General features: G+C 41.3%; 1 protein-coding gene across 1 annotated transcript in view; it reads left to right on the forward strand.

The window, feature by feature from the left end:
- Positions 1-1061: 1061 nt before the first annotated feature.
- The window catches only part of LOC132822385 (metabotropic glutamate receptor 7-like), a 750094-nt gene continuing 732482 nt past the window's right edge, over positions 1062-18673 (forward strand). Inside the window, exon 1 of the mRNA XM_060835730.1 lies at positions 1062-1829. Coding sequence (XP_060691713.1) covers positions 1344-1829 — 486 coding nt within the window. The 5' untranslated portion in view covers positions 1062-1343. The remainder of the gene's footprint in view (positions 1830-18673) is intronic.

The raw sequence follows: 18673 nt of genomic DNA on the forward strand, positions 1-18673 counted from the left end.
TTTACTCAGAGTTTGAAGGGAATTAAAGAAGATATTGTTTTTTGACAACAAAATATGAAAGATGGGCCCGTCATGGATTTGGAGAGAGTGAGGAAATGATAATGTTTCAATTAAATGGGGGGGGGGGGTGGAAGAATGTGTCACCTATTCATCCAGGTTAACAAGGTGAGAATGTTGTCACAAGATGATGGGGTGTCATTCTAATCGTTAGACCTTAAAAACGCACACAGCTCATTTACTCTAGTAAAGAATTCTTCGAGCTCCCACACATGACTAGCTGTGCTCGGTTAGCAGGAGGTTTTGTTTTGAAGAATGTTCAACAAACGTCCAAAAAAAACTCCTCAGTCATTATCCGGGGAGTCTCAAGACCAAAGCAATCAGTGTGAAAGTGAGAGACACACACACATTCTTCTACCACACTACATTTCCCCCCCTCAAAGAGAGGAAAAAATGCAATGTGATGCACAGCCGTAAGGTAGGGGCGCAAGCAAACTAATGCACTTTGTAATCCTGCAGTCTTTAACATGAAACTTAACGATGCTTGCCTGACAGTGCCGGGGGAGGGACTCTGTTCTAATGTCTCGGGAGGATGTGGAAAGATTATTCTGTATCAGTAATTTAATGGTGTCTATTTTTCCCGGGTTCCTAACGCTCGGCTCCTCGATCGTTGCTTTGCTAACTGCAGTGATACTGGGTGGAGTTGGTATACGGCGTCACTGCTTTCAGCTGAAGCCACTTGAATTCTTTGTGATTTTTTTTCCCCTCTCTCTCTCTTCCTTTTTTCCCTCCCCCCTTCTCTACTCTGTTGTGCGAGAGTCTTTTCACTGGTAGAATCGAAGTGATCGGGGACTGGATGGAGGGCTACTGCAGAGAGCGGCTTGTACTCCGAATCACGCCGACCGCACACGCTCCATAAGCGGGGAGGGAGAGAGAGAGAGAAGGAAGGGAGGGAGGGCTTGGGTATACATTCCGTGCAGACCCGCCGCTGTGGGTGACAGGAGTGGGTGGGGGGGAGGTGGGTCTTTCCCCCCCTCCTCCTCCTCCTCCTCCTCCTCCTCCTCTCTCCTTCCCAAGCTAAGAATGGATCACGTTATTTCAACAACTGTCCAACTTTCAAAGGGCTTTCATTGGAAACCGAGCAACTGAGGATCTCCGAAACCCCCCCTTATCCTCCTCCCTGTTATCTTGTTAAGGCTAACACAGGAGTATGTCGTTCCCCCAGCCTGTTGCCCTATATGTTAGGACTGCTGCTGCTTTGAGTGCTCAACAGTTTCAAAAGAGGTGCTTTTTTTAAAGAGCTGAAGTTGGATTGTAACTCGGGGCGAGCAGCTGGCAAGTGAACGATGGTCTACCCAGGGATCGCCTTGTGGAGATTGTTTTGGGTCGCGGTAGGTTACGGGCTGAGCGCGGCTCAGGAACCTTTCGCCACTCACTCCATCAGGATCGAAGGAGAGCTCACCTTGGGTGGCCTTTTCCCAGTTCACGCCAGAGGGCCCAAGGGGACACCCTGTGGGGACCTCAAGAAGGAGAAGGGAATCCATCGCTTGGAGGCGATGCTTTACGCCCTGGACCAGATCAACAGCGATCCGGACCTCCTGCCCAACATCACGCTGGGAGCTCACATCCTCGATACCTGCTCGAAGGACCTCTACGCTCTGGAACAGTCGCTCACTTTTGTTCAGACTCACATCCAGAAGGACACCACGGATGTGAGGTGCACCAACGGGGAGCCCCCGATCTTTGTCAAGCCCGAGAGGATAGTTGGCGTGGTCGGGGCTTCCTCCAGTTCCGTGTCGATCATGGTGGCCAAGATCCTGAGACTCTTTAAGGTAGGAGGGACCCCCTTCCTCACCCCCTTTCCATTTCCCTCCAGCCTTTAGGGAGAGGAATTCGAGCATTTAGCCTTGTCTCACTCACTCTCTCTCACACACACATACAGCCAGTTTGCTGCTTCCTGTACACAGACTGCTGGCAGGGTCACCCTTCTGAGCACTCTGAAGCTGAAATCCACATCGATGTACGCCGCTGGCCTTTCCTTGGGAGCTCATCCCTAATCTTTGCGCTCTCCAAATGATTTGTATCTCTATTCCACCCCACCCCTTTCCAATTTCTCTTCAATTCTTTAGCAGGGTGACTGGTTGGAACTTAGAATAGTTTTGATGTCCGTTTCCATATAAACGGGGATGAGCTTTCCATTATATAACGTACGTGCAGATAAGAATGTGTCCGAAGAGGGTTAGAAACGAGTAAGCAAAACATTGGCAGGGAGTTTGCAATTCTTCTAAGTAAAAACTCGTGTCCAGTTAGAATCACTTGTCTCTCTTTTTTGAGAAAGGGGATACACATTAGGGGCAGGTAAATTAGTGTGCGGCAGCTTTGGTTAGGTGAGATTGTTAACCTTTCCAGCTACGCTGGTGGGGGTGGGGGAAGGAGGAGAAGAGAGAGAACGGTTGTGGACTAAACAGTTGATGATGGTTTCACCGGCGATCTATCACCGACTAAGCTGGGCTAGCATTTGTACTGAGTGGCCGAATTCCTCACGGGCAGGAGTGTGCACTGTGCCCGGTGAAATGGTCTCGGTGTGAGCCGCCTCCCACCCCGTTGGTGAGGAAGCCGGGCACTATGTAGACTGGAGGTCTGTTGAATAGCAGTATATTTAGAAACGAGAGCCCATGCCTTGAATCGGAAATGCAAGTGCAGGTTGTAACAACGCCGAAAATAATAGCTCGTCACCTGGACTGCATACTGCTTGCACAAGGAGGGTGTGTGGGGGCACGAAGCTAGATCAAATTCTGATCAAAACCTCCTTCTTCCCCGAAAGAGGGAGGCTTGATATTTTTGGAAACGCTGATTTAAAATCTATAAGCTGCTTCCTTTTCTGTTTTGTCCAGGAGACGCGTGGCAACAGGCATGACCTAATCGCCCAGTAAATCACTTTCTCTGTGGCGTTGTGAGTGGAATGAGGAATATCACTAATGCCAGAGTTCTGAGCCTGTAGGGAGGCTCCAATGCAGAGAGGGGAATCTACCTGTCTGGACTGTCTCCGCCACGTTAAACTGGATCTCTGGAGGGATTCCCTCCATTCCATCTCCGCCCCCGAATTTCTGAGTTCATTTTGAGCCAGGGCTCCTTTTTGTTTTAAAACACGGACAGCTTCACCATGTCTCTCGCAAGGAGGCTGTATCGCACTGGCAACACGGGGCAAGTGTTAGGAGAAATGTCAGATCCCAGCACCCTTTTAAAACAGGCAGCTTATTGAGAACGACCTACGCTGAAGTAAATAGCATTGGGACACAAAAAAATAGTGAGGCCGTTTGGCTCCAGAAAGCCTTGATCAATGTGTATTGTTGGCGTACACTCTCTCTAATGGTTAAACCATTGAAGAGAGCATTGGATGATTATTTGATACAAACAGTGGGCAAGGGTATGAAGTGAGAGGAGGCAGGAGATTGGTACGAGGTCATGAGCATTTAACGAGCTGGGTGTAGGAACGATGGGCCGAGCAGCTGTGACGCTGCTATGCTTCTGAAGTTCATGTTGCTTTTAGTTTTATTTTAAATCGAGGAAAGCTTGGCCAATACGCTGTATGACTCTAACCCTCCCATGTATGCACTCATCTCTTGCCTATTCAGCTGTGCACACCGTCTCCGAAGTTAATCACTTCAATGCCAATAATGTTCAGTCCGTACTGAACAGGTTAATTGCAGAGTGTTGCAGTGAGGTGCTGTTCTTTAGGTACATTCTGTGTCCCTCGTGGGAATTAATGATACCCAGAAGTAGTTGGCATTAACTCTCGATCACCTCGAAACGAGGCAATCTGAGCTGGTCCCTTGAGAATTTAATTCGCCCATAAACTTAGCCATCTTTTCGCTGATGACCGATGAATGGGGGCATTCATTTCAAATCTATCTATTTATTTATTTCGTTTCCCTGTTTTTATTTTAAACGCTTGCTGTTTTTGTATCTTTTTTTCCCCCACCTCTTCCGTAATCAATCTCTGCAGTGACGGTCTTCACAGTCTGGATCCTGCCCACTGGAGATTAGCAGAGGCTTCTCGATTTTGACAGGTCTCTTCAAATGTACTTAGTGCTGGCTTATTTTCGCCTCTTGCGTTTTTCTCTTTAACGTTCTGTGTCGCTAGGATCCAGTGCGGGGGTTATGCATATTTGGTTCAAACAAAAATCATAATCTTGAGGGAAAATTTTTTGTTTTGCTTGCTACTCATAGTTATCTCAGGACTTACATTCCAAATTAAATTCTTTATAATGTTGCTGTGTATTCTAACGAGGGTATTTTTTTTTCCCCCCGAGCCGCCGCTTAACCGTTCTGATTGGCTTTCCAATTGTTAACCGTAACATAAATCGGCAATGTAATTTCCCCACTCGTTTTGTGAAAGAGAATTACAATTCCATTTGTCATCATTCCACTTGTTTCCAACCAGAATTCCATCTGTTGCAAGTTAGCTGGTTTGGATTAAAAATAAAATGCATGAATATTTTAGTGTGTGTGTGCGCGCGCGCCTGTGGTGTCAATAGCAACTTTGAGCTTGAATCAGCCAGTCTTGCATAACGCCAACGTGCTTTCTGTTGGGAGGGCTTCAATCTATACTGCCATTGTAGCAGTTACAGGTACTTCAGTATTGTTCTCCAGAGTTCTGCTTTCTGACAGCCATGAGGATGGGCTGGAAACTTGGAAGTGAGATGACCAGAATTTATTTTGAAACCCAAATCAGTTTGGACTAAACTTAAAGAATTATGATAGGTCTCAGGTAATACTAAATGTCCCACATTAAAAGAGGGCGGTTCAAAGCCTTATTTTTGCTCTGGCTTTGCTATTAGATGCTCCTCTTCACTTTGAAGGAAAAAGGTGTAAGTTAACTTTGCCAGATTCAGGGTGGCAGCTGACCCAGAAAATAATTGGGCGCAAATGAGTACTGCAGATGCTGGAGATCAGAGTCAAGATGAGAGTGGTGCTGGAAAAGCACAGCAGGTCAGGCAGCATCCAAGGAGCAGGAAAATTGACGTTTCAGGCAAAATACCCTCATTCAGAAAATTATTGGCCAAATTGTTCTTTGTTAATGGACAAAACATACAAGTGATAAGAATGTATCAAGGTGAGCTCAAAGAATACAGGAGCATTTCCAGTTTTAAAGCAACTGGACTGTTGTAACTTGACAAACAGACGTTGAAAAAGAAAAGCTCTGTAGATTGTAGCATTTGCCTATTCATTTCCTGGCTTTGCAGAGTTTGCTGAAGCTGCCAGTGAATTGCTTGCTTGGCTGATGTTCCACTCAGTTGTTTATACTCCCATTCTCAAAAGTCCTACTGCCGTAACAAATGCATGCATAGTGGCTGCAGCTGTCACAGACTGTACAAGCAATGATTAAAGTTTAAACTCTCAGCATCTGAGGGAAGGAGCTGCCTTGGGGTTATATCCATTATTTTCCTTTCTTAATTGTATCAAAGGATATGGGTCAATAGTGAAAAAAATTGAATTGAGTTACAGAACAGCTATGTTTAATTTGATGCAACAGGCTTACAGGACTGAATGGCCTACATCTGTTTCTTGTATTTGAATTTGCATCAATTTGTGTAGCAACTCATGTCAATTCAATGCCAAATTTATGAGAAATAAGGTTCTCACTTTAATAAATACTCAAAGTCAAAGTGGCCGTAGAGCTGTTGACAATATGCTTCAGCACTTGTCGCTTATGTTCTTCTGATGTCATCACTCCACGTGCAGTCTTCCCACCCCTCTCCTATGGTGCTTCCCTTGCAAAGGTGACAGCTAAAGCTGAGTCAGTAAATGATGGAATCAATTTGATGAATTGGTCTACTTTATTTCTTTAACAGGATGAGCACTACCATCTGATGGAGGCAGACAATGCAGACACATTGTACAGTTATGCTGCACTCATGCTTGACAGGAGCAAATGCAACGTTATTGGCAGCATGCCACTACGCCGCTAGGTGGTGATGTTGTGTATGTTCCTGCACGTGCACGCTGGTTGCTTCACCTTGTGGTTCCATTCACCATAAACACAGCCTTTGTGAAAGCAGTCTTTGATTTATAGGTACCATTCATTGCCTCAGAACATCCCCAAGTATGCATGGTCAAGCAATTACTGGTAGTGTACGAAATGCAGCAGTGGATTTATATTCCGCAATTACCTGCAAACAGCAAGCTGGTAATGAGCAGATGATCTATTCTTACATGGAATAAATTGGGGGATTGATTGGCTTGACTTAGATGGTTAGTGTATGGAATGGAGTCATGTTGACAATATGGATTCAAATCCCATTCTGGCTGAGGCAAATTTGCGGCCTGCCTTGGCACCTTACCCACGGTGAAAAATCTCCGTGCTTTAAAGTGGTTCCATGAATGGTTGCCAAGTATCTTTTCTTTGGGCAGAGAACTCAAAAGCAGGAAAAAATATCTATCAGGGCATTGAGAAAAGTATCTCTGGTGTTGAAGTAGTGTGATGGAAAAGATTGCATTGACCTGAGAGCAGGTGTTTAATGTCTTTGCTGAATGATGACACCTCTGACTCTGTCACAGAATCCCTACAGTGTGGAAGCAACCCAATCAAATCCACACTGAACCAATGAAGAGCATCCCACTGAGTGCTCCCTCATTTTTCGCATGAATTTTTATAAATTCTGGAATGGGCAAAACACTTGCATCACTTTTTTGGCCCCCAAGGCACTAGACTGTGTTTCTAAAAGCCACTCTTTTAAGATGTTCAAAACGTTTGGACAAAGGATGAAAAATGGAATCATGTAGTTTAACTTGATGTTATGTGAATTGATTATGATTTTATATTTTGAGTTTGACCTTTATTATTGTACCTAGTTAGATTAATGTCCTCCTTTAGTGCTGTGCCAGCTATGGAACAGTTATTAAAAATTGGCAGATAATTACAAGAATTCAAGTTGAATGAAATAATTCTAAACAAAGTATGAGGTGCTCAATCTAGTTGTAATGAGGAAATGCGACATCTTCTATAGATTACTCCACTGTTCTAAAAGCTGTGACTTGCAAATTTTAAACAAAAGAATTAATAAATATCAGTAAGATTATAAAGCATAAAGAAGATGCCAAATTATTCCCCTGAACTGGTTAAACTACCTGATTTCATGCTAAAAGGAGTGCAATAGATTCCATAAGTGACAGTGAACAAGGGAAGTTGCTCAGCCATTGTGTGGATGGATGTAGGTGTATGTTGAAGCAGAGCTGGCTGCAAATAACCTGCCTGCACTTACTTAGATGAAGAATGGTCAGATAGATAATGTAGCTACTGACGCTTGTAAATCTGAACCCAGGCAGATTCATCTTTGCAAGCAATGGAAGGGATAGAAAGGCGGGTGCATGATGGATTTAGGGTTACCTAGCAACTGCACTATGCACATGGTTAACCTTCCCAGCTCTCCGTTCTCCACTGTTGAGTTGTAACAGCAAGCATATGCGTGTCAATGTTTTCTTCTTGTACAATTTGTACCTTTTGTTTGTTTTGGTGACATTGATGTTTTAAACAGTTGAGCTGGTTTTCTTTCTGAGATAATAGTATTAAGTGAGGGAAAAGCAGCACAGGCATCTCTTGCCCAATGTGTTGCTATAATGCAAAATGTTGTAGGACGTTCCCCTGCGATACAAATACAAAAGTAGGCTATAGAAGTTCTTTGCCCTATGAAGCTACTTTGTTTACAAATGCACTCTATAACTTTTTTCCAGGTCTTTTTGGCACCTGTACAATATGTAAGGAAGCCATTGTTTGAATATAATGGAAGCATGCTGTTTAGTTCTATTTTGGCCACAATAAATATGGCTTCAAACTGTATTCTGGTGATATAGATCCAACAGTGCTCATCACCACTGCCCAAGGGAGGTCTGAATCATTTCAAAAGACAAGATTCTTCTCACATGTAAGATATTCTGTGCAGCAACCTGACATTTATTTATTGTTGGATATCATTGATTATGCTTGAAATTCAGAGCTCTGTGAAAAGAAATGATTAATGAACATTGGTCCAAGTCTATTCACAACAATTATTTTGCTTTCTCTTTCTCCTGACTGGCTTTTCGAACTCTGAGCAACTGAGACTGCTTCTTGGTGTCTTAAAGGTAGACAACCAGGAGGCTGGATGAATACAGTAAGTCAGGAGGTGAAGTCAACATTTCGGGCGTAACCCTTCAAGACGGTGGAGGGAGGTGTAAGAGGAGCTGCAGATAAAGAAGGGGGTTGGGAGAGTTTTGGGTGGGGACAGTGTGGTGAGGTAAGGATAGGTGAATACAGGTAGAGGTAATGGCCTAGTTGGTCAACAGAATAAATCCATTTGATAGCTGGAAAGAAGGGTTGGTCAGAGGAATGGAAGGGATAGGGAGGTTCTGGGAAGGTAGGTTATTTGAAACTGGAGAACTCTATGTCGAGTCCTCAGAATTCAAACAGAAAGTGAGGTGGTGTTCCTCCAATTTGCAGTCTGAACACTGTGGCAATGGAGGAGGCCGAGGATGATCATGCTGGAAAGGGAGTGGGAAGGGGAATTGAAATAGGTGGTGACTGGGCGGTCAGGTCAGCTCCTGTGGGCCTGGCTGAGATGGTCAGCAAAACGTTCCCTGACTTTACATTTTGCCTCACCAGTGTAGAGAAGATCACATCGGGCGCACTGGATGCAGTAAACCAGGTTGGAGGAGAAGCAGGTGAACTTGTCAGTTGGAAGGACTGTTTGGGACTCTGGATGGAGATGGAGGTGGTGTGCCAGCAGGGTTTGCATCTTTTATGGTTGCAGAGGATGTTTCAGGGGAGATGATGGGGAGAGTGGCGCAAACCAAGGGTTGGCAAAGGGAACGGTCCTTTCAAAAAGCAGAGGGGGTGGGGAGGGGAAGTTGTTCTTGTAGTGGGGTTTAGTTGGAGTTGGCAGAAGTGTGTATGTATATACATTTGGATACAGAGACTGGTGTGGTGGAAGTTGACATGAGGGACCCTGTCTACATTGCATTTGGATTTGGGGGAGGGGGGGAATGGTTTAGAGCAATGGAGGAGCTGCAGTGAAAGACTGACTGGATGACAGGAGGGGAAAAGCATGTTGTGGACATAGGTGGACATCTGGGATGCTTGGGAGTGGAATGCCTCATCGTCCAAGCAGATGGAATTCTTGCAGGATACTGGATGGGAGGACGTGTAGTCCAGGTAGTTTTGGGAGTCTGGGTTTATAGTAGATTGTTGTTGGAGAAGGGAATGGGGAGGGAGGTGTCTGTGAGAGACCAGGTGAATTTAAGGGCAGGGTGGAAGTTGTGGGTGAAGTTGATGAACTGCTCCAATCCAGCCTGGGTGTAGTAATTGGTTTTTTAGGATGCAGCTCTTGGTGCCTTAAAGGCTGGGTCACTCTTCAATCCTGGATTTAAACCAATGTTCTGGAATCCAGTGTTACATTTGAGAGATCTAAATGCAGCAAGCATTGTTAGGATGATTGCATTCCTCCTGGATGTCATTTGAATATTTAACAAACCTTGTTAATGAGTTCACTGTCACTTAGTGGTTAAAGATCAATGCCATTCACATTTTTAATACTCATTTATGTTGACAAGGTTTCAAGTTAGAGACTTCAATTAGATGCTACAGAAGGGATTTTTAAGTGTCAAGTTGATGAGTGGCTTATGCCCAGGTCAGTAACACTCCAACTACTCATTTTAATATTTTCTTAATATAAAACCTATCTATATAACCAATCATGAAATTGTGGATGATTCCTGTTTAATTATTTGGGAATAATTATCCAGTGTAAAGCCATGCTTTTAGGTGTGATGCTCTTATTGGTCTTTAGAGAGACAATATAGCTTCAACAAAATTAAAATTTTAGTAAACAAAGCAGCAAAATCTTTGACAACCCAATGGATGATATGTATCCAAGTTTGGTCTTAATGTAAAGATCTTACTTCTTTAAATGAAGCAAATCTATGTCCTTTGTTGCTATTTGGGTAATAGTTCTGGGTTCACAGTGGATTAGTGTTCTGCCGATTGTCTTTTGGAGTGTCGATAGATGAAAGTGTCTGTCATATGTGTCCTTTTTAATGTTGTGACTCTTGCAATCAATTTTTGGAAGTCTTAGCTAATTTGTGCTAATTAGTTCTAAAGCGAAATGTCAAAGGCAAGGAAGGTGGTTGGTTTTTTAATAAGCGAAAGTTCAATTGCAATAGGGATGTAGTTCTGTGACTTTTTTGAATTGGACAAAATTATTGCAAAGTGCATGAATGTCACTTAGTGTTATAGTTGATCTGAAAATATGAACATTGGGGTGGATTGGAGGGGGTAGTAAGGAAAGAAAGTCAGAGATGTACAACAGTGAAACAGACCCTTCGGTCCAACTTGTCCAAGCCAACCAGGTATCCCAACCCAATCTAGTCCCACCTGCCAGCACCTGGATCATATCGCTCCAAACCCTTCCTATTCATGTACCTTTCCAGATGCCTTTTAAATGTTGCAATTGTACGAGGCTCCACCACTTCCTCTGGCAGCTCATTCCATACACGTACCACCCTCTGCGTGAAACAGTTGCCCCTTGTCTCTTTTATATCTTCCCCCTCTCACCCTAAACCTATGCCCTCTAGTTCAGGACTCCCCCACCCCAGGACAGAGACTTTGTCTATTTATCCTATCCATGCCCCTCGTGACTTTATAAACCTCTATAAGGTCACCCCAAGCCTCCAGCACTCCAGGGAAAACAGCCTCAGCCTACTCAACCTCTCCCTATAGCTAAAATCCTCCAGCCATGGCAATATCCTTTCAAGTTTCATGACATCTTTCCAATAGGAAGGAAACAAGGATTGCATGCAATATTCTAACAGTGGCCTAACCAATGTCTTGTGCAGCTGCAACATGATCTCCTGATTCCTGTACTCAACACTCTAGACCAATAAAGGAAACCATACCAAACATCATCTTTGCTATCCTGTCTTCTTGTGACTCCACTTTCAAGGAGCTATGAACCTGCTCTCCAAGGTCTCTTTGTTCAACAACACTCCCTAGAACCTTACCATTAAGTGTATAAGTCCTACTAAGATTTGCTTCTCAAAATGCAGCACCTCGCATTTGTCTAAATAAACTCCGTCTGTCATTTCTCAGCCCATTGGCCCATCTGATCAAGATCCTGTTGTAATCTGAGGTAACCCTCTTCACTGTCCACTACACCTTCAATTTTGGTGTCATCAGCAAACTTACTAACTATACCTATTATGCTCACATCCAAATCACTTTATATAAATGACAAAAAGTAGTGGACTCAGCACTGATCTACGTGCTTTGTCATTTTAAAACCCATTTGGTTAAGTGTTCTAGGTTTCAACCTCTCTCCTGCAGGCATCACCATAAAAGTTAAGAACTCACTCAAAGTCTCTGATTTTATGTCCGATGAAATCAAGTTAACAAAAACTGAGACTCCTGTACTTAAGGAAATACAATTATTACAAATAAGGACATTCTAATCATAAGGAAACAGCAATGACTTGTCAATGAATGACTAGTAGTTAAAATTCTATCCTTTTAAACATCCTATCCACTCCCACTCAGACAGCTTCAAAACCAGCAAATCTTTCCATGTTTTCCCTCCACCTGTAATACCACAGTTCAGTATTATCCATCCGCAAGGTTTTTTTGAGATGTTTCTTTTGATTGGCCAAGATTGTTGCCTTTGTAGGAGGTACATGGTGATTGGTACTCACTCCAAATGTCTTAGTTCCTGGTTAAATGCAACAGCTTTCAGCAACTGGCAGGGAAAAAAAAACTGGCTTTCTTAAGGATAAAGTTATTTTTATTACCAAGTGGGAATGACTGAAGGATACGCACCTTGCCCTTCTAGCAGTTCTCTATCGCATCCACAAATTGTTCAGCTGCCCAGGAACCATTCAGAGTTGTTGACCTTTTGGCATCCACAACTGGTCACTATTGTACAAGCTGATCAGCTACTTGTTGCTGGCCAAATTTCTCTGTGTCCACATCCTGAGGCCATGTGGTCTGTAAAATAATCTCTTTCCCCCCCCCCCCCCCCCCCCCCCCCCCGCCCAACCACCATCTGATCAAAGCAACATAAACACTAAAAACAAATTTCTATACTGGTTTTATAAATGCAACAATTTCTTCCACAGTCCTTGGTTTTATTTTTTTAAAACATATTTTTTCCGTTTCTGCATTTTTGATTGTGATTTAAAAAATAATATATATTGTGCAGAAATTTCTATGACTTCAGACTTCCCAAAATGCTTCATTAATAAGTAAAATGTTTGGAGAGTATAGTCACTGTCATAATGTCGTCAGCTTCAGAATATCTTCTGGAGAGCAATGTCCTCCATTAAGAGTGTGATGTTGATCAAATCATTTTTATTGGTTTCGAAAGCTATCATACCAAAGAGAATTTCTGTCCCTCTTCAAATAATGCAATGGGAACCTTTTTACTAGCAAGAGTAGAAAGGGATCTTGGTTTGACATTTACACAAAATAAAATCCAACAGTGCAGCATTTTCTCAATACTGCACTAAGCTATCAGTTCCAAGTCTATGATCCGGCACTTGCATTTCTGACCATAGCAAGAGGGCTATTACTAAGCTGGATTCTTTCAGAATGCTTTATATTCCTTTGTAAAATTAAAAGTATCTCTTGCCACATTGATCTAATGTTGGAAATGGGAGTATTTGTGCTTATGGCCACGCCAGACATGGTCATCTCGACTACACTTTTTATTGTAATGAATTGGAATCAAAATTTAATGGATGTCATGCTCTACGTTTGTCCTTAAAATACATTGAGCATTTTGGAACACTGGCTGACCAACTATCGGCGGTACAATACTGATCTGAAATCTGATGCGGCATAAGAAAAAGATAGCGATATTCTTCTTTGCCGTCAGCTGTCTGTGAAGGGTAAATCCATTGACTATTGGTGTTTGATTTCTTTGAGTATTTTCAATGAAACAGATGGGTGCACTCCTTTTGAGCCAATCAGATTTCCTTTTGATGTGTGGCACACAGCTGAGTAGGTCAGTGCAATTCATATTGTAGAGTTAAATCATGAAGGGCAAAGTAGCACTTGGTTTGATTCTGTCTTCATTAGATTGGTCGCTCTTGGTGCATTGACAGTGTTACATGTCATCACTTGCTTTAATGCCAGGTGGAGGATAGACTTTCTAAATAGTCAACCTGGTAAATGTTGACAACCCTTAAGAATGGTTATTCTGAAATTGCGAAGAATCCTAAACTGGAGACTCTCTTAGCTCCTGTATCACAGACACATCAGAGTGCAGCAAACCTCATCGCTCAGTGAAATTTTTCAACTTGGAGCTCCTTTGTTGTCAGGTACCACTTGCTGTATTTGTTCTTTATAATACCTTTTTGAGACTGTTATTCAGACTGGAATGGATTTGGGTTTAATATCCTTTTATAGAGCTGAGTTTAAAAGTAGATTACTAAGTTTTAAATAAGTAATCAGGAATATTGATTAGTTTGGTAGAAAACTAGATGAACCACCTATTAAAACTCTCTATTATGTATGTCATACTTCAGGAGAAAAGGGTAGCCATTAAATACTCTTTGTTAATTTGCAACCATAATGCAATAACTTTTTTCCCAGTCAATACACACCAAAACAGTTTAAACATTCAATGTAGTTTCTGTGTTAGATGAATGTGCAAAGTCCTTATCTAGAGTGGTAACTTAAGGTGTCATGAAACAAGGGCTTAGACATTCCAAACACACACTCCAGTCTCTAGCAATCCAATCAAATGCAAGTCAGTACCCTGTGGAAGTCTCAGTGGACCGACACTGTTGCCTTTGCCTTGAAAGTTTGAATTTCCAATGGCCAATTTCCCTACTTTTGGGAATCCTCTGCGAAAGTTGCAGACGTTTAATACAATCCTGACTTGTGGTATTTTACTGGATAAATACCCAGGAAATGTTAGATCAATTAAAACTATCAATTCTGAGACAATGAAACGACAGACCCACCCTAAACCAACTCCTGACCTGACCAGACCTGATTTAGACCTCCCATCCCAGCCCGCACTGTCTTCCTGAATTTGTCCATATCCAGCCCCAAACTAAGTGGACCTCACTATCTGTCTGTCCTCCTTCTCTATCCTGTGATCTAATAGCTTATCAAATCCCATCCAGTGGAAAGTGATCCAGCTACTAACCTTACTTATTTATCTTACCTGTACCTATTCACCAGCACGCTTAAAAGCCGTTGAAATGTTCCAAATGTGTGTTCACTGTCAGTGCAGTACTTACACAGGACCAAGTGTTTGGTTGTGTCAAGGATCAGTTGGTAATTGAATAGAATTAATACTGGCAAAATTACTTATTCCTAGAAAAAAAAATCAGTAAATTCAATGCAGTTTGATAATCTAAGCCATCTTATTTGTTTTTCACTTACAATTTAAGTTACATTGCTCTCTGACAGACAGTTGAGATGCTGTTCTGTAGTTTATAATTCTGAGGAAGGATTACTTGATTTCTCTGCACCGATGTTATTAGACCTGCTTTTCCAGCTTTTCAGTTTTTTGTTATTCTATAGTTGTCCTAGTTTGAGATTCAATCATATAAAGTGTTAACTGATAGACCTTGGAAAAAGGCCAAAGAGCAGAAGTGAGCAGGAATCTTCTGTCTTGCATACTGGGAGATTGTGCGACTGACGGAATCTAATACCATTGATTCCATTGAATCTAATTATTGATTACTGATGTCTCTTGGAGATTTATTTGATTGCCCTGGGGAGTTGGAGATGAATTTCGGTGTTGGATAACAACATGATGGTTTAAAAAAAACATAGCCTTGCTACTATAGGTTTTTTTTAAAGGAAATACCTGCCATCCCTATGCAGCAGGGAATACTATTCACTCTCAAATATTGGAAAAGAACTGAAGTAAAAAATATGCAGGGAAAACTGTGGTGAGTGACAAATATAAAATAATCATGGAATGTTTTACATCTCCCAATTACACAGGAAGAAATAGGAAATATGAAAATAGTTTTATCTAACATAATATGAAATGAATCACTGCTGGATCTTTTAACAAGGAAAGGTGTGGAACAGATTAGAGAGGTTAATAGGAGAGCACTTTGGCAAGTGATAGGATGCAAAGTGACCATAGCACAACTAATTACTAACTCATAGATTAGATGACAATTATGTAGCATCTTTAACGTGGTGTAATACCCCAAGCTGTGTCTTAGGAGTGTTATAAGATAAAATGAGTCAACCCATTTAAAGAGATCAGCTCCGAAAACTCAAAGATCAATTAAAAGGAAAATAAGCTTTTAGGAGCAAAATGAAGTTACAAGTCTGATAGGTGTCAGGTAGATGCTCAAAAGAAAAGCTCCGCAGCTCTCAGGATATGACCTGAGAAGATGTAATTCATCATCCTAAATGTTTGGGAAAGGAAGGAGAATCTTTTTCTGGATTTTATTAACTATATATTGATGGTGTTGGGGATTGGATGGGATTTTGTTTTGTATTCTTTCAAATTCTGCTAAATTGAGCTTGGTTTGGTTTAGTTTACATTTATTTCTATGCTGTAATGAATTTGTCTAATTTTTAAAACCAAATCTGCAGCCTTTTGTATTTATATTTTAGTTAAAGATGACTACTGTAATCTAGGGAAACAAAATATGATCAGTCAAGTTCGATTTAATTTGGGGATCTGAGCTGTCTGGATGCTTTAACTGGGATCATTTCAAGTGTAAGAGCTTTTTACTGTAATAATCTTGAATATTTTATATATTATCAGTCTTTTGGAATCCTGAGGGGTAGGTTAACGCATGTTCACACCACAGTGGGATAAGGCAGTATCTCGATCCCACCACCACCTCTTCACATCTTTCTCCTCCATACCCCTCCCCTCTCCCCCCCCCCCCCCCCCCCCCCCCCTCCAATCAACCTCATTTCTACTTTTAAGCTTGCACGTTTGCACATATATATTTAGGCCTTCGCTACTGAACAAGATGTTCCAGTAAAATAAAAGTTGAGGCCAACCCTGGAATGCATCCAAAACTCTAGCTATTTTGCACTGTTGACATATGGTCTCAGCTCAGTGCTCATAATGAGCATTCCAACAGTGTTTCATTTTTGGATTTGATATAAGACAGAGCTCTCTTGTTGTAATAAGAATTACTTCCTCTCTATCCAGTTAATGGATCTTGACCTGGGTGCCTAAAGATGAAATTGTGAATGCAATTTATACATGAACTTGGAAATTTTAATATTTAGAAGAAAGATATTAAATATGTTCATGTTGGGATACAGCTGATTTTCAACAATTTTCAACAAAGGAGATACTCAAAAGCATTCTTAATTGTATACACCTGTATTATGCCTTCTGTGTAACTGAGTCAAAGGCTGAATTAACAATACTCGCCCACATAACCAGCAGTGCTGACTAAAAACAAGATTACATGAGAGATGGAGAGCATTTCAATAAGTTTTTTTTCAATAAAAGTTGTTCGCTTTTCCTCTTGCTGTTCAGGATGGTTTAAAAATCAAGACAGGACCTCGATATTCAATCATTGACTTGTGTGGAGTTTGCTGGTGTCTGTACAGTCGACCAGATGCTGTCTCTGACCCAATGACTAGGAGAGAGAAATACTGTTCACATTTCTGATTCCTATCCAATGACCTCTGTTGCGAGTGTGGGTCCAGATCTCATTGAGGGCAAGTTTGCATTTGACTTTGTCTCCCATGCTTTGAAAACATCTGATGCATATTATTCAGGATGAATGGACGCATTAACTTGGAAGGCTGCGTGCTACTGTCCAGATACGAAAGACTGAACAGATGAAGATAAGGTTCAACTTTGAAATTCTGATGGTAAATGTGTTTTAGAGTTAGAGAGATGCTCACTCATGTTGACAATGAGATCCCATGTCTCCATGGTAGCTTTGGAAATTTGCAACATAGAATTGGTGGAAAAACAATAGAGTTGGGTGACAGTTTAATTGAAAGTTAACTTTTTGAGGTGTTTTATTAAAATATTAGTTAAACAGCATTCAGAAAGCCTGAAGTTTGGCTGAGGTGAACTAAGGGAGATCAAGAGTAGCAGGATTGATCAGGATAAGGGGAACATTAAAGCAACAGGAAGAAGCAGGTGAGTTTCTGAAAGTATTTGAACTTGAAAGTGGAGGCTCTAAATTGGATATCAATCAGAAAATTAGTTTTTAATGTCAGTTGCAGCCATTTCAAATTTTAAGAAAAAAGCCTTATGGCTTGAGTTCTGCTGTGGTGGCCCTTGTGGTCCCCTCTTTCCATGTTGTGCTTCTAAATGAATGTTTTGTGGCATTGCTAAAGTAATTCGTTGGCTTGTATCTCCATTTCTGTGATGGGGGTGACAGGAACTGATAAATCTTGCCCAGGGTCCCTTTTTTTGATTTTGTAAAGCGTTGACTTTCTGGCATTGACAAACTTTGTTCTTCAGTGTGTAGGTGGGTTGGAGAAAGGAGCAGCCAATCACTTTCATTCCAGATATGCAGCACACTGTGGTTTGATCAATTCTGTCTTTGCATGTGTATTTGTAAGTGCTTATAATGAAGTATCAGTAGCTGGTTAACCTGATTAGCCTATTATATATGGTCTTGGGTTTTACCAATCAAAATGTAGAATATAAAATAGAAGCTATATTAAATCTTTATCAGCAGGGATCATGAGGCCAAATTCTGGTCATGCTACTTTTGAAGGATGTCAAAGCTTTGAAGCTAGCAGGGAAAAACTGGCTTCAGTTATGTGGACTGTCAGATTTCTTTAGTGTTGGGTTGATTGTAGTGAGATTGACTGACTAGTGTTCAGAATTAATGAAGACTTTGGTATATATAGGAGAATTTGTCACTGTTATGAGTGTTAATTATTAAATTTATTTGTTAAAGATTTAAGAATATTAAACTCATCTTTCTATATTTTCTCTTTATGAAGTCATTCTTTGATAAATCTGTTTTTGTAACCATATTGTTTATGTGGCTGGTCCAGTGGGATTTCTCGTCAGTAGTAATTCCAAAGTATTAAGTGGTTTGTGGTAATCTCACTGTTGGAGGTGATCATAGCCGGGTAATTGTGTTGCAAGAATATTTTTTGGGTGTTTATCAACCTGATTTTGAGGAAGGGTCACTCAATCTGAAATGTTAACTCTGATTTGTGCCCACAGATGCTGCCAGACCTGCTGAGCTTTTCCAGCAATTTCTATTTTTGTAATTCATCAATCTAAGCCTGATTGCTCTCCAGATCTTGTTGCATTGAGACATTGGCAACGCTGAATAGTGCTGCAGACAATGATACTGAACATTTTCCCCTCTTTTCTGATGAGACTCATTGAGATTCTTGGATCTTTGGAGCTCTCCCATACCTGCACAGTTAGAAACTTCTGTAGCTTTTGTGCCACACATTTTCTCAGGCTTTTCTTTATTAACCTGATCAAATTTAATAAAATATAATTGTCTCCATTCACCTCAAAAATCCTGCAGAATATTAAAGTGAAGTTCTTTCATATCTCAGTTCAAATTAAATCCCAGTCATCATTAATCCAAATGCTGTGCATTAGATATTATGTTAAACTTCATATCACTGATCGTTCATGTAAATTGATCTTTCATTCGTGTGATCCAATGAATACGCTTGCTGTCCACTATATACCCACCATGATTGAGGGAT

The sequence above is a fragment of the Hemiscyllium ocellatum genome, chromosome 14, assembly GCF_020745735.1.
Source record: "Hemiscyllium ocellatum isolate sHemOce1 chromosome 14, sHemOce1.pat.X.cur, whole genome shotgun sequence".
Lineage (NCBI taxonomy): Eukaryota > Metazoa > Chordata > Chondrichthyes > Orectolobiformes > Hemiscylliidae > Hemiscyllium > Hemiscyllium ocellatum.